General features: G+C 42.6%; 1 protein-coding gene across 11 annotated transcripts in view; it reads left to right on the top strand.

Moving 5' to 3' along the window:
* RTKN2 (rhotekin 2) overlaps nucleotides 1-15,673 on the top strand; it is a 57,578-nt gene that overhangs the window by 7,409 nt on the left and 34,496 nt on the right. For 8 of the 11 annotated variants that reach the window (XM_030488728.2, XM_030488721.1, XM_030488722.1 and 5 more), the window contains exons 1-2: nucleotides 10,559-10,605; nucleotides 13,512-13,711. In XM_030488728.2, the coding sequence (XP_030344588.1) occupies nucleotides 10,573-10,605; nucleotides 13,512-13,711 (233 nt within the window). In that variant the 5' untranslated portion in view covers nucleotides 10,559-10,572. Of the gene's footprint in view, nucleotides 1-10,558; nucleotides 10,606-10,843; nucleotides 10,998-13,511; nucleotides 13,712-15,673 lie in introns of those variants that run through there. The other 3 variants (XM_030488720.1, XM_030488730.1, XM_030488719.1) reach the window with 2 other exon arrangements.

Here is a 15,673-nt window from a genome sequence, read left to right as displayed (position 1 = left end):
AAGTTAATGGCGTTCTCATTCAGATATGTATCCTTGGAAAAAATAAATAAGTAAAAGGCACAGTCTTTAGGAAATACTGTGCTCCAGCCACTACCACATCTGCAATGAAAACCTAGGAACACTTATAATTTGAAAGATAAGTAACAGCTGATATGTAAAAAGATTCTCGAAAACAGGTGTGTTAGATGTGACTAGACACTTCTAGCTCCATGTGAGGCTGGAAACTGGAACATGTCTTCACCAAAGGAAAAAAGTATTGTGGGGTGGTGCTTTCTCTTTTCTTCAGATTTCTTGCCCCCACATGGCTGTTAACTTTATAGAATTTGCAGCCAAAGATCCTCCCACAGGGAGCAGGAACAGAGCCCAGATTGCTCCCATGCAAATGGGACTTGCTCCCATCTCCAGACTGACTAATTCCTGTGTTAAACTTCGGTGAGCCTTCCCAGCCTGTGAAATTTTACCTGCAGTTTCTCTCCAAGGCTTACGTGAAAGCTACTGTGCCACCCAGGATTCGAGTTACGGCACACTGTCAGCTTACCATTTTCTGTTGAAAATTTTATCCTAAACTCAGGGTATTTGATTAGATCAGTAAGTTTATTTTAGAAATGCCCAGAGGTAAAACCATTAACAACAAGAGAATGATTTGTCCCTTACAAAAATCTGAGCCCTCAGAGGCATTGCTTGGAGAAGCCTTTATGCTATGGATGACTCTCCAGACAACTATTGAGATGACTGCCAGTAAAATTTGGTTGGCGGCATGTAAACCGATATGGTGCCAATTATGTATGAAAGTTATTACCCCTAAAATATCAAAGATGTAGTTGTTCTCCACCAACTTGGCGATGCCATGTAGTAAGATAATTTAGAAGGAATGCCTAAAAATTTGTGGGACTCTGGTGGTGATGAGAAAAACCTGTTCAGATTAGTAATGAGTGCAGTGCCTGCATGAAAGCTGCCAACGAAGTTCTGGGTGTTTTAGTGCCTGTTGGTGCCAATCGCCTGTTTAAATCAATTCAGCAAGAGCGTGTACTTGTCTGTGTAGCAGACAGATGTAGCAACACACATATGTGTGTGAAAGTACATGTTCAGAAGTATGGAGAGAGATGTACGTTTGAGGAGAGACTTTGAGTGACACAAAGGGCAGCTGAGGAGCAGCAACGCACTCATGCTTTGCAAAGCTCCCTTCTGGGTTGGTGTTTTAAAGATGGAAGTTGATACAGCTCTGGAAAAGACTGTATGACAGAGCAGGGGTATTTTTAAAAAATTAAGGCTGTAGTATGAAATAAATGAAGAAAAATGGTCTTCATGTTAGGTAGTGGCTTGCTTTTATGTTTTCCCTCACAAATCTAATGCCTGTATATGTAAGTGGGATGACTCAGTTTTGCAGAGACTGTTGATGGATGGGGTCAGGGAAGCCATTCTCCAACTGGGAAAGAATAAGAGAAGGCAGAGATTTTAACTTGTTGGTTAAAACTGCCTGTTGCAGGCTTTAGTGCACAAAAGCTGTTTGCACATATTTGGGAATTCTGTAAAAAGGTGATCCTCTGTGTCCCAGATAACTTCCCCTCTGGGTCTGTGTCAGCTCCTTAAAGAACCTGTTATGAAAAATTTCCTTGCTGTTGGTTGGGTTTTCTTTAAACAGTCTAGTTACAATTTGATGACACTATACAAACACACGGTTAGAATCAAGTGCTAGAAATAGCTTCCTAGCGCTCAAATTGTTTTTTAAAATAAGCAAGTAAATATGTGCATGTAAGTCATGCATGCATCCAGGCAGAACTAGTTATTTTTATTCATCCAAATGAAATTGTCTGTAAAAACATGAGGTGCTATTTATCGTTACTGTTATTTATAATTTAAAATGCTAACAGCAACATGAAGTGTTGTCTCAGCTCATTTAACAGGCCGTGAAATGGTTAGAAGGATAACAGAAATCTCTGACAAACCAACCTCAGGTAAAATGTAGTTATTTATATTTGCTACTCAACCCTGCTTTTTCAGGGTGAGTAACGGTGAGTAAAAATGGGTCATCTTATTAGCCCCAAAATACTATCATTAGCAGGAAGTGTTTCTGTCTCAAATTAACGAGAACACAGGTATAGCCCAATGTCATCCCCTCCCCGTGGTTTGACTTCAAGGGGAACTGGAGTAACAGGAAAAAATAGCTGGACTGGCTTCCTGCAGTGAAACTGTGGTGAGCTTGAAGAAGTTATGCTGCCTGTCATCTCAGCTGTGGGGCGTTCACAGGGCATAGGGTCCTTTGCTGCAAGTTTCTCTCCTTAGATCTTTCTACCTTAAGAAAAAAAGGTATTTTAGTCACTCTTACATATGAATGGACAATTATGATACCACACTGGAGTGATTCAGCAAAAAATCGTCACCTGTATAAGGACATAGTCTCTGACACTGGGCTTATTCCCAGGAACAGTCTCTGACCAGGGTCCCAGAATCAGCTGTGCCATAGCAAAAGCATTTTGTCACATTATGGCTCTTTTGAGGCTTTGTGGAGGCAAGTTATTTCACAGTGCTATTGCACTCTGGGAGGAGAAGGGCAGGCACTGCCTTGCCTCTAGTCACTGCTGACAGGAGAAAAGCAGAGCCACGTTTGGATTTAGGGGGAAGCCAGTTGGAAACACAGGGACTAGGGATGCTCAGAATGGAAATTTAACTGAAGGTTTTAAAAATTTAAATCCTTTTATCCCCATGGACGTATTTCTTTAAGCACCTGAGTGGATGAACTGCTCAATAGTTTTTCAGTATCTATTTCTGTGAGAAACTGGACATAATCACAAGCCAGGTTTTCTTTAAGGACCAGAGGCTTAAAACCTCTTGGTAGAAACTTCCAACCGCAAATGGTTATTATATTGCTTTAAAAAAGTATATTAATAGTAATGAGTTACTATTTTGGTTTTTACTGTGTTATTTTCATGAAATAACATTTGCCTTAATCCTGCTTGTTTTGGCTCTCTTTCTTGGCCTGATCCATACGACAAATGCTCATTTATGCAGCGGGTACCCAATAAGGACCTAGAAAAATGCAGAAAAACCACAGCTTTGTGACAAGACAGGGAGAACTACAGAGCTATAGACAGTCATAACCCTAACTGTAACTGGGAAAACTACAGAGACAAACCAATTGCTTACCAATGAGAAACATTTCTTAGGGCAAAGTGAGAGTTTGCAGTAAACTATAGATTCCTACCCATGCCCCATTGAATATCCTCCTTGAGACAGGATCAAAACAGTCCAGAAACTGTGTTAAATGCAAAGAAATCGTGTTTTATTCACTTGTCCTACCAGACATGGGATATCGTGCCTCAGTTATTTACGACAACAGCTGTCACCTCAAAACAATGCCTCAGTAAGGGACAGTCACCATTTACTTCCTTAGCAATGCTGCAGTACAGGAGGAACTTGAATGCCTGTGGCTGCCCGGAGGGCGGCTGATGCTGCTTGGCCTCAAGACCACATTGCTGTGCCATTTTTCTCTCCCTAGATGTCTACACTCTGGTACTTAGTATGATAGAATCAAAGAATAGTTTGGGTTGGAAAGGACCTTAAGATCATCTAGTTCCAATGCCCCTGCCATGGGCAGGGATACCTCGCACTAAACCATGTCGCCCAAGACTCCATCCAGCCTGGCCTTGAACACTGCCAGGGATGGAGCATTCATGACTTCCTTGGGCAACCCATTCCAGTGTCTCACCACCCTCACTGTAAAGAACTTCTTCCTTATATCTAATCTAAACTTCCCATGTTTAATTTTGAAGCCATTACCCCTTGTCCTACCACTACAGTCCCTAATGAAGAGTCCCTCTCTGGCATCCTTGTAGGCCCCTTCAGATACTGGAAGGCTGCTATGAGGTCTCCATGCAGCCTTCTCTTTTCCAGGCTGAACAACCCCAACTCTCTCAGCCTGTCTTCATACAGGAGGTGCTCCAGCCGCCTTATCATCCTCATGGCCCTCCTCTGGACTTGCTCCAACAGCTCCGTGTCCTTTTTCTGTTGAAGACACCAGAACTGTACACAGTACTCCAAGTGAGGTCTCACAAGAGCAGAGTAGAGGGGCAGGATCACCTCCTTTGACCTGCTGGTCACGCTTCTTTTGATGCAGCCCAGGATACGGTATCTTTCTGGGCTGCAAGCGCACACTGCTGGCTCATGTTCAGTTTCTCATCAACCAACACCCCCAAGTCCTTCTCCACCCAGCCTGTGCCTGGGATTGCCCTGACCCAGGTGTAGGACCTTGCACTTGGCTTGGTTGAACTTCATGAGGTTGGCATCGGCCCACCTCACAAGCGTGTCAGGGTCCCTCTGGATGGCATCCCTTCCCTCCAGCGCATCAACCGAACCACACAGCTTGGTGTCACAGCAAACTTGCTGAGGGCGCACTCAATCCCTTGCCAGATTTAATTCTAACTGGGCCTTAGCTTTCCTGATCTGGTCCCTAGCTTCCTGGACAATATCCATGTATTCTTCCCAGGCCACCTGTCCTCGCTTCCACTTTTTATAAGCTTGGAAAATCAGACCAGACTACACACTCACTTCAGGCAGAGACCATTTGTCATGTATTGTGTTCTGCAGAGATATTCTAAATTGTATGGGGTTTAAAAAATAAAGAGACCATCTGCAAATACTCATCCTGTATCCACCTTCAGACAAAAAACTAGTGCCGATTCTGAGAGCTAAGTGGAGAATCACTCCTTTTTCCTGGGAGACTGCTATCAGAAGTAGGGTTACATCTGCTTTGCCAGCAATAGATGGTAGTCCTCTGGCAATCAAAAAGAAGGTGATTTTGTGTCATTACTTTCTCATATAGGAGTTTATCTTTAGATTTGTGATATTCTCAGTGCACTTCATGTTTCAAATTCAAAATGACAATCCATTAGATGATCCAGTGACATTTCACTTGCCTGTGCAAAATCAATTAGAAAAATTCATAACAGACCTGGCCCTAAAACCAGAACTTATGGTTCTCAGTTAGATTCTCCCATGATACAAAATGGTGGCCTCCCAAGCAGACTCCCCAGCAAACATTTGGATGCAACATTTGGATGCAACCATCTCGTATTTTACACGCCAAACACCACCTGCAGTAAATGCACAAGAAATCAAAGCAGGACTGTATACCCAACAGAGAAATCCTGGTATAAAGGTATGATACCGGAATGATACTGTAGAACTTCTAAGAAATCCGTTTCTTAATGAACATCCCTTTAATACCGAGCTGAAAGGACCTCTCTGGTTTTACCTAGCAGCATCATTTTTGTATGACCATGATTTCTCTGTGTGTGCAAATGTCCCCTATTAGCAATGGATCTAAGTAGCCAATTTCAACCAACTTTGATGTTGAGAGGAAGTAGAGAAAATCTGGTTCCTTCAACTGCTGTGGAGATAGGAAGTCACGTAAAAAAGAGAGACCATATAAATTTCTAAACTTAGGGAAAGGCTGCAAAACTCATGCTTTGTTAGACACTGTGTGTCCACATTAAGTGTCTTGTCAGCTGGAGGAAGGCTTCTAGTGAAGCTGTCAATCACCTATGAGGATCCTTGTCCTCAGGATAATTCTGATGGGGTTGATTCTGTATTTATGCAGGAACCATACGTGAATTGGCTTCAAAACCAATGCCCCTGGTCTCCAAAGCAGAAACAGAAGAATACATGTGAGTGGCCTACCTGAGTTAACCACACTTCATAACTTGTCTTGTACTTGAGCAACTTTAAGACATAGAGGATCATCAAACTGCAGTTTAAAGTCATGCAGTATTTAATTTGACTTTTAAGGTTTTAGGTTTAATCTCAGAAATTGTTTTCCAAATTCAAAAGGGGATCGATTTTTTTGTACCTTACTATTTCTGTTATGAAATGTATTTTGAGTGCATTTACCTTATATATGGTGATTTAAAGAGGCTAAAGTAATTTAGTATGGAGGTATTTCAAGAAGGGATAGACATCAGGAATACTGGGAGGAGCTGGTTTCTGGGCTCTTATCTGGAAAAAAGGAAAAACAATTCCTTGCACTTTTTCAGCCTTTTACAGTTTCTTTTAGAAATTCTACAGACATGTACAATGATCAACAAAATAGTTCATTGAAGCACCTGGTATCAATGTTTTGTTGATGGCATCACACAGAGACATGGCCCCAGTGCAATCTGGAGCACCAGAGCAGTTGAAGGAGGACTGCAGAGTATTAAAAACCCTTGAGCAGAAGATGAGCAAACTCTCAGGGTAAAATGAATCTGAAAACACCTGAAATAATGAGAGTTTACTCTAAGCTATTCTGGCTTCTGTGTCTAATTATCAGAGAAAGATGAGGATGATGCAGCCTAGCTAATTTAGGCACCCACATGTTTTAAGCTGTCATCTTCAATGACTGACTCCATGACTACCTTAGAGAAGACAGCTACTTCACACTGCTCAGTTAAGTAAAATGGAGCCTACAGACTTTTCTCTTGCCATTGCTTTTGCCTTGATAGGGTTAGGTTTTAGCTTACTGTCGTTGGACAGATGATTAATTTTCACCTTATCCAAACTGAATCAGAAGCGCATGGTAGTAAGGTAGTTATCCATATTTAATGTTTTGTAGGACTACATCTTAACCTTCTGCCCCAGCTAAGTGAGTGGAAAGACTTCAACTGACCTCAGCAGGCTGAAATGAAGAAGTAAGTTACCAAGGCTAATCATCTTGCCTTTTAACTTACCCCTAGCCTCAGTAAGCATTCAGGTAAACAGCCTAAATTCCAGAGTCTCTGGAATTTACCCAATCTCTCTCATTTATCCAATCTATAATGGTCATATGTCATGGTAATCAAAATCAGTGGCAATCAATGGCAACAATTTGGTTTTCAGTTTAAAATTAAATAAGTAGAAGTAAGTTATAAAAAGCCTTTCAAATTCTTTTCCATGTGTCCAGTACAAACCTTCATATATTTCCACTTAGGATAAATCTGAATAGGAACTGAATAGATTTCTACTGGCACACTCCGATGATATTCACGGAGTAGGTGTAGCAAGCTGTGGGAACTAAAAAATTAAGAAAAATACTGCAGTGCTGTCAAGAGTAGGTGTAGACATTTTGTACCTGCTAAACCAAAATGATGGGCCTAACATTTAAAATAATATGCTGATGTAACACTCAAGCAGAACAGTGATTTAGATAGACAATGATCTTTCCTCTGCTATTGAATTTCCCTAATACTAGAAGGAAGCCAAATGGTTTGCAATGCAAATAGAGTGGCAAATAAAAGGATGGTGTGAAGGTGTGATTCATCTGAAAAAAACTCTTCACTTGAGAAATCCCAGAATGCAGGATATAGATCCCCTATTTAATTCACCCTACCCCCTTCTGTCTTCTCTGCACTAGTGAAGTAGTGACTGCGCAGGTTTTTCCTTGTTTTGTAGGCTGTGCCTTGTGTTTCTTTGCCCCTTGGTGGAGGCTTGTCTGGAGAAGAATACACAGTTACAATGCTTCCTTTTTTATTGTTGCTGTCTGATGGGACTACTCGTAAATTAGGGAGCAGAATAGTTGCTAGCTTAATCCCAAATCTCTGAATAATGTACATGGCATAAAAGCCTTCTTCATTTCTAGTTTGAATGTGCGCTGCAACAGCAGCACAGTATAGCTGGAGTTAGGCTTGGTGTGTGGAGAGAACATCTTGCCTGGTACAACACCTGCAGAAATGCTGTTTAAAGCCTAAGCCTCATGTTCCCTTAAGAGAAAGGACTAGAAGTTTGGTGAAATGTTTAATTTTTTAATTAAGCATTTGACAGATCAAGTGAATTATGAAGCTTGATTTTACAGAGAAAAAACTGAATGTCTCTAGGAAGTGAATGCAAAGAAGGACCAAAGAAGAAGCAGGTGCAAGAGTGTGAAAAGCAGATTTTGCAGTAACATGTTTCTAATGTAGTGGAAAACCGGGCATTTGAACCAGCTAAAGAGCAGATATTTACTGAGCTTGAGAAGATACTATTCAAGTTAATTAGGGCTGAGTCCTACACATTTAACTCCCACTGATTTCTTAAGGGTTCCAATTCAAGTCAATGTCAGTAGGAATGTGTAAGGGCTGCAGGCACGGGCTCTTTACGCTGTTAGTAGTCACATTGTGGGACTTATTAAGACTAGGATTTTCTGAACAGACTGTACTGCAAAACCATGCTAATTAGCATCTAAAATTCTTGGAAAGCTGCCACAGATTCCTGGGAGCTGTCTACACCACCAGCAAAGATGGCTTTAGAGATGCTGATTGCCTGGAATAGGTTGGGGCATAACTTGTCCTTTTGCAGTGATTTTTTACTGCATCCATGGCAGCCGCGCTGGCTTTTAACAAAGCCCTTTTGGTGCACACCTGAGACAGCTGTTCTTACAGGGAGGAGTGCTTCTGGAAAACTTGAACCAGTGGTTTGTTCTAGTCTAACCTGGAGTGATGAACCACTTGGGTGGAAAGTGTTTCAGTGTGTGTTTTTCACATGTTGTATTAGTTTTCTGCAGTAGCGCACTATCTTGTGAGTAGGTGAATGAATGTTGGTTGGCAGAATTACAGGGATTCTTTCCTTATTTGTTTATCTCTACGCTAATGCTATCATTTCCAGCTGCTCCACATAGTTTATGTAAAACTCAGCCATTGATATTTGTTGAGACTGGAGCTCCTCCTTTACTTTTGTCAAGCATTGATTCAGCGATAATGCAATTCAGCTAACTTGAAACATTCACGTGTTTGGTTTCAATTCCAGGAACGGTCTTTCCATGACATGTTCCTGTTTCTAGTTTTCCTCTGTAGACCAGAAAATTATTTGGAGGTCTTTGAGGCTCAAATCCCATCCTTGACTGATTCAGGAGAGGCCAGACCTCACCTTAAGAGGCATGCCTTACTGCGAGGCAAAAGCGTACTCTGCTTTGGCATCTCCTGTTCTCCTCTCTTTTGATGGGTCTCCCTTGATGTGTCTGAAATCCTGAACTCTAGCAGAGACAAGAACGTGAGGCTTCTGCTCGGATGCATGAAGCACCAGGATTACATTCGATTTACCTCAAAACCACTCTTTGGTATCTTGGCTGTCCATACGCAGTTTGTAAGGGTCATACCTTGAATAAGCAAAAGCCTTTTGGCTTCCTGGCAGGATTTCTCCACTGGATGTAGCGCAGAAAGACTTCTTTTGAGAAAGTTGCAGTAGCTAAAGAACAGGGGGGAGTATCTAAAAATGGGAAAAACTGTAGTGTCTCTAAATATACAACCTGGGGTAGGGCTTCCCAGCTGTAGCATGCGTCCTGCCAGTGGTATGCAGAAGACTTCAGCATGGTATGAAGGTATTTCACAAATATCAGAATGCCTCCTTACCCTCAGGAACGTGGCCCAAGATGGAAACAGGAACTGCTGAACAGCTGCTGCTGCTATCTCTGCCTTGAGGTGAGGCTCAAACACTTTGAAGGGAAGCATAGCTCCCTGTTCTCTGCATTCCACCAAGGAATACATACCTTTGGTCCAGAAGTTCATGATTTTCCTTGAAGGCAAGCCTCCTGCATTTGTGCCCTGGTTGTGAATGTCAGGGGGCAAGCAGAGCTGCCAGGATGTGAAATCCTGATTAAGCAGAGGCTTTTCAAATTTTCCCTTCTAACTGCATTTTCTTATATTTTAAATAAGCATATGCTAGCCAGGAGACTTCTGTCTTCTGTGGAAAGCTGTTAGCAACACTGTGTATCTCACTTGTTCCAGCACATTCACTTCTTGCAAATGTTGACAACCATGTGTGAAGTGACAAGGATCCGTATTTGTGACCATCACCCGCCGAGGAGGAATTCAGGGAGGAAAGCCACAAAATCAGGGATGAGGCATGGATGGAAGACATGATTCTGGCTCATTTGCTGTATTTGCTGAAGACAACCAGAGCTGCAGAACTGACAGCAGACAAGAGAGATGGCTCCCATTCCTCTCCGGTCAATCCAGTGAATAATTAATGCGCTTTTATTTTAATCTATCATAGTATAATATACTTTCCACAATCCGTGCTATTAGCTCAGCTATTGAAGTACCATCATATTAAAGATGCATAATTAAGTGAACTGCAGAAACCCGAGAACATGGTTAAAAATTCATGGCTGGTTTCAGAGCAGTGGTGGCTGCGTGCGGAGCAGCCGGTGGGGAAGCGGCTCCCAGCCTCTCCTTCCCGCTCGTTTGAAGAACATTCATCAGAAAGAAGCGTCATCGGCCTTTTTCACGAAAGTAAATCAACGGAGAACAAAGCAGCTGGGAGCCGAGAGAGGTATTGCCGCGATAAGGCAGTGTATCTATGGTATGATTCACTACTGTAGCTAAACAACCGGCACTCAGTTACACCGCCACTAACAGCGAGTAGCCAGCGCCGCATGCCCCCGGCACCACGCCGCTGCGCGCCCGCTGCCGGCCCGCGCCCCTGCCCACGGGTCGCGCTGCTGTCGCGCGTGGGCTGCCGCGGCCCGCAGGCGCCGCAAAACGCGGCCGGCCCCGCGCAGCCGGAGGGGAGTGGGCGGGCGGTGGGCGGGGCCGCGGCGGCCGTTGCGGGGGGCGGGAGTTTTGAACAGCGGCGGCGCCGCGGAGGAGGATGTGGCGGTGCGTGCTGGGCGGCGAGGAGCCGGTGAGCGCGGGTGTACCGTGCCCGGGCGGCGGCGGCGGCGGCGGCGGACGAATGGGACGGGGGTGGCGGTGCGGGACAAAGTGGTCGCCCGCGGCCCGGTGGTGCTCCGCCGCGGGGCCCCGCGCCGGTGCCGTCCGCTAACGTCTCAGGCCGACGAGCGCCCCCTCCTGCTGCAAGCGGCCGGCGGCCCGCAGCAGCTCTGGGGGCGGTTTGCCAGGGGCTGCGCGGCTCAGGGCGGCCCTGGGTGGGCAGGAGCCTGCGATGGCCCCGGCATCGGCGCGTCCGTTCCGGTAGCGGCCTGCCCGTGCGGCTGGAGCACGGCCCCTGCGGCAGCTGACCCCCGGCGGGGCCCGGCTGGCGCGGTCCGTCAGTCCCCCAGCGGAGGTGTGCAGGTCGGTGAGGGCGCGGCGTGCGCGGGGAAGCTGCCGGTTGTCTGTGGTGGTGGTGGTAGGTGGAAGCTGCCGGTGGTGCTGCCCTGTGGGGTGAGCTCCCTGCGCACCCTGCTTAGGGTCTCGGGGCGTGAAGCTGATGCCTTCTAACTCTTTTAGCCATTGATTTTCCTCTTCACGAGGGTTTTCTTAAACCTCGAATCACTTGAAAACCTGAATTAGTTGTACTCAACTGTATCTGTAAAGCTACTGCTGTCAGTTGTGACAAATACTCGTTCCTGTGTCTAGCTGGAAAAGTCCCCGAGCTAGTATCTTGCCTTCACACTCTGTTTTAGAAGAATACTTGCTGCCTGACTTGCTTATTTTAAATAAATATAATAGACCTATGGGGTTTAGATGTACGTGACAGTGTTAATAAATCAGAAGTGTACCTTGGAATAAGATTCTGAAAGCTTGTTTTTAAGATATCAAATAAAGTAAAATTTCAATCTGCCCTGCCTTCAGTAGTAGCCATATAGTTTTTCTTAGTTGTTGTTGGATTTTTTTGTTTGTTTTGTGACTCCACCACTGTGTAAAACTAACAATCCTTGAAAATTTCTTATATTCTAGGTACACTTAGGTGGGGAATACCTAGACTCTTCCTGAAAGCATTGCTTAGGCAGTTCCTGAGTGTGGGGCTGGAAATCTCAACAGCTCTTAGTAGTCTTGTCTGGGTTATGCTGCCACTGGTGGGGGAAGGATGGAGACCACAAGGGAAACAGTGCCTTAGCAGACAGCATATGGCAAAACAGTGCTGTGTCATTCCTCTGAGTCCAGATGGTGTGCTCGTATTTTTAGAAGAAACTGAAAACAAAACAAAAAAAAAGCTGACCAATTTTCTTCCCTTTTTTTTTTTTTTTTTTTTTTTTGGTAGACATGAAGAACTTCATACTGTCCAAATCAGGCTGCTAAGTCATTCCTTCAGATGAGATTTATATCGTGTGATTAAGCTATGGTCCAACAACCATTTAATGCTAGTCCAGAATTTTTTATGTAAGCCTGGCCGAGATGAAGCATGGACTAAATTCTCTGCATAGTTCTGAAAGTCCTGGTACAGATACGTGGAGATGCCCTGAACTGTGAGAGTTTATTTCCTCACCATAATTATGTACCAGGTGATAGACCTGGAGGGGAGCCATGGCCTGTACTGGGTCAGTTCAGAGGCCTGTTGCCCTGGGAAATGTTGGGAGGAAGTACTGTTTTACTCTTCTGAAATGAAATTCAGCTTTGTAACAGCTGAGGTATTAGTAGTTTAGGCTTAAAGAATGAGTAATTATTTCTAGGGACAGGTGTGATCCTTGCTTAGCTTTCCATAGCTGTGTAAGATTTGATTTGGAATAAAATAAGATTGATGGAAGCTATTTGCTTCCCTTCAGGGACAAGTGCTGAGAAAAAGTATGGACAGAGAAGCAGGTGCGAGTGATGTGGAGGTGTTGGTGCATTGCTTTATCCTGCACTGGTGTGAACGTGGAAAAAGCGCTTTTAAATTTAAATCCCCCACAAGGATGCTGGGGAGGGACTCTTGATCAGGGACTGTAATGATAGAACAAGGGGTGACGGGTTCAAACTTAAATGGGAAGTTTAGGTTAGCTATAAGGAAGAAGCTCTTTACAGTGAGGGTGGTGAGGCACTGGAATGGGTTGCCCAAAGAAGTGGTAAATTCTCCATCCCTGGCGGTGTTCAAGGCCAGGGATGGACAGGTTGGACAGAGCCTTGGGTTACATGGTCTAATGTGAGGCATCCCTGCCTACGGCAGGAGGGTTGGAACTAGATGATCTGAAGGTCCTTTCCAACATTAACCATTCCATGATTCTACGGCTGTGTCACCAAGCAGGGCGAGATGCTTGTGTGGTGTTGAAGCTACCACAGCTGTCTGGCTTTCAGTTCAGCCTGAAACAGTCAAGTATTGGGATTTTTTTTTTTTTTTTTTTTAAATCTTTTTCTTTCCGTGTTACCTGAATTTTCTATCAACCAGAAGTGAATAAACCCCATGGTTTTTTTAACCGTTTTTAAGATGGTCAGAGAAGTAATGAGATTGAATTTCCAATTTAAAATGTTTCTGATATTTTTCTGGAGTTTAGGGTTTATTTTTGTAGGGATCACTATAAAAAAGGGGTTATTAAATTATAAGCTTTGCTCAGTGACCATATGAGGGAGCCATATGTTATGATCCTATGAATGACACATTGAGGCATGTAAATTTTTAGTAACTTTTAGATGCCATGGTTAGCTACCTGCTTTGGAATTTACACGTATAATGGATATAGTCAATCTGCTACATCCTGTGTTTTACTCTTCTGTTCCTGAAGAGAGAAGCGTTGTTTCATGTTTAGTAACCATTGTAATGGCTGCATATAATTAAAACATAGGGTTTTCTATTCCAACTGTGAAATAAATAGAACTTGTTTAAAAATTCATGATACTGTTAGTTTTGGTTTTTTTTTTTTATTGGGTCCGTTGTTTTTTTTGCATATCTAGGAGTGCGACATCCAAGAGAAAATTAACTTTGAAATCCGCATGCGAGAAGGCATCTGTAAACTACTTGCAGTGAGCACACAAAAAGACCAACTCTTGCATGCGGTTAAAAACCTGATGGTTTGCAATGCTCGTATACTTGCATACAGGACAGAGCTACAGAACCAGAAAGCAGAGCTGATCTCATGCAGAACCAAAGAACAGTGAGTAATAGCTCAAATTCAAATGAAACATTATGAAGCAGGCTTTTGCTTACGTGGGTTCTTAGCAGCCTGTCTAGGAAGCTGGATTTAAACCCTTCTTTCTGTCTTCCCCCATACAAGCATACATTACTGTTGCCTTAAAACGTTACTTCATAAGACCGTTGCAGTATCTTCTTTTTACTTTAGAAAATGAGATACAAGTCATGTTTTTCTGGGTAGATTTTATTAGTGAAATTAAACTACAATTCAGCATCTGAATATCAGGTAACAGCCAGATTTTCTTGATTACCTTTAGCATACAAAAAGGAACGTAACCAAATCTGAATGAACAAAACTGTCCAAGAATACACCTATTTTTCATTCTCTTTGTTGTTAAGGTTACTTTAATGATGGAAGCATCATGGTTTATTGTTACCCTCTGCTGGCCACTTCTGTTAACTACAGCGAAGTAATAATAACAACAAATATGAAGAAAAATCAGTTTAGTTGAAAAGATTCTTACATTATAATTCTTGAATGAAGAGTGTTTATTTGAATAATGTTATTTTTGCCTAATGAAATATATTTTGGGTACAGTGTTGGAATCATGGTGCAGAGACACTACTGCTCTCATGTTACTGCTTTAATGAAATATTACATTGCACTTTAGCATAGAAACTCCTTGAGTACGTGCTTAGATCCAGTTAATTGTATCTATAGGAGCAGTCCTGCTACTTTTGCTTTCGCAAATGTGGTCTTATAGGAGACTATTGAAGGAAAGAACTGCATTTTCCGTCTACATCAACCATTACCATGAAAGCTGATTTTGAAAACTAGCACTTATAATGTGTGGTGTTCTGTAATTATCACAGCTATATTGCTTTTTTCTACTAAGATGAAGATCTTTATAGCGATTCATCTTTAATTTATGTTTTTAATGATGGAATAATATCAGGTATTTACTCACCCCTCTGTCTTTGATGTTAGTGACCATAGAATGCTGATGGCTAGAACACATCTAGAACAGGGCAGAGGTACTTGAAGATATATCTGAACAGCTGTATTGTTTTCTCACAGTAATATTGAGCTGTATTTTCTACTTGACTTGTGTCTGTCATGCATTGCTTAGAGTTCTGTCGTAAGTGGTACTTTGAATTGTCAGTGGAGGTCATAAGAAGAGGTGCATGCTATAGAGTTATTTCTCTGCCATTTCTATCGTAGCTTTGATAGCTGATAATGCATTTGCAGTTCTTTCAGCATTTGCTCAAGACTGGAATTTGGCTAAAGCTTAATCCAGATAAGATGATGATGGCTGAGAGAGAAAATTCTAGGGTTTTCAAGTGAATTTTGCCCCTGTTTCTTGTTATGTGCATCTATAATCTGTGAGTTCAGAAGATATTAGAACTGCCTCTGGAAGTCAGGATATTAGTAGCGGCTAAAAATTTTCATTTCACCTTATTTGGTTAGGAGTTAGGAGCAGTAGCAGATATAAGGAGAGCGTTCTATTGTTACTCATTATCTACAGATTGTTTTGATTCAATTTAAGGTTGACCTTGAGATCTACACTCCGGCTACTTAGCAGACTGTCTGCCTTCATGTAAAATCACAGTAGAAACAATGCAACATTTTATAATTAGTCTGTATTTATAGAGGAGGTGGCAATTCTCTAACCAATAATAGAACTGATAAATTAAGTTGCTTATTCATTGATGTGTGCAGCAGGAGAAAAGTTGATAATGTATTTAATTCTGTTGGAGCTGGAAAAGACAAGGAAGATGAATCTACTTGTCTTTTAATACCTGGGTTAAATAAGCTTTGGAGTAAAATCTTCTAGGGAATTAAGAAAATTGACGTACCTTCCTTCCAGATTATCCTCAAGAATCTTAATGACTCATATCTTAAACCAGAGATACCAAATTTAACTCTAAAGAAAAGCAGTGAAATGAGCTATAATATGAAAACCGTGACACTTTTTGATGTTTA

The sequence above is a fragment of the Strigops habroptila genome, chromosome 5 (genome assembly GCF_004027225.2).
Source record: "Strigops habroptila isolate Jane chromosome 5, bStrHab1.2.pri, whole genome shotgun sequence".
NCBI classification, from domain to species: Eukaryota; Metazoa; Chordata; class Aves; order Psittaciformes; family Psittacidae; genus Strigops; species Strigops habroptila.
This window is presented reverse-complemented; position numbering and strand designations above follow the sequence as displayed.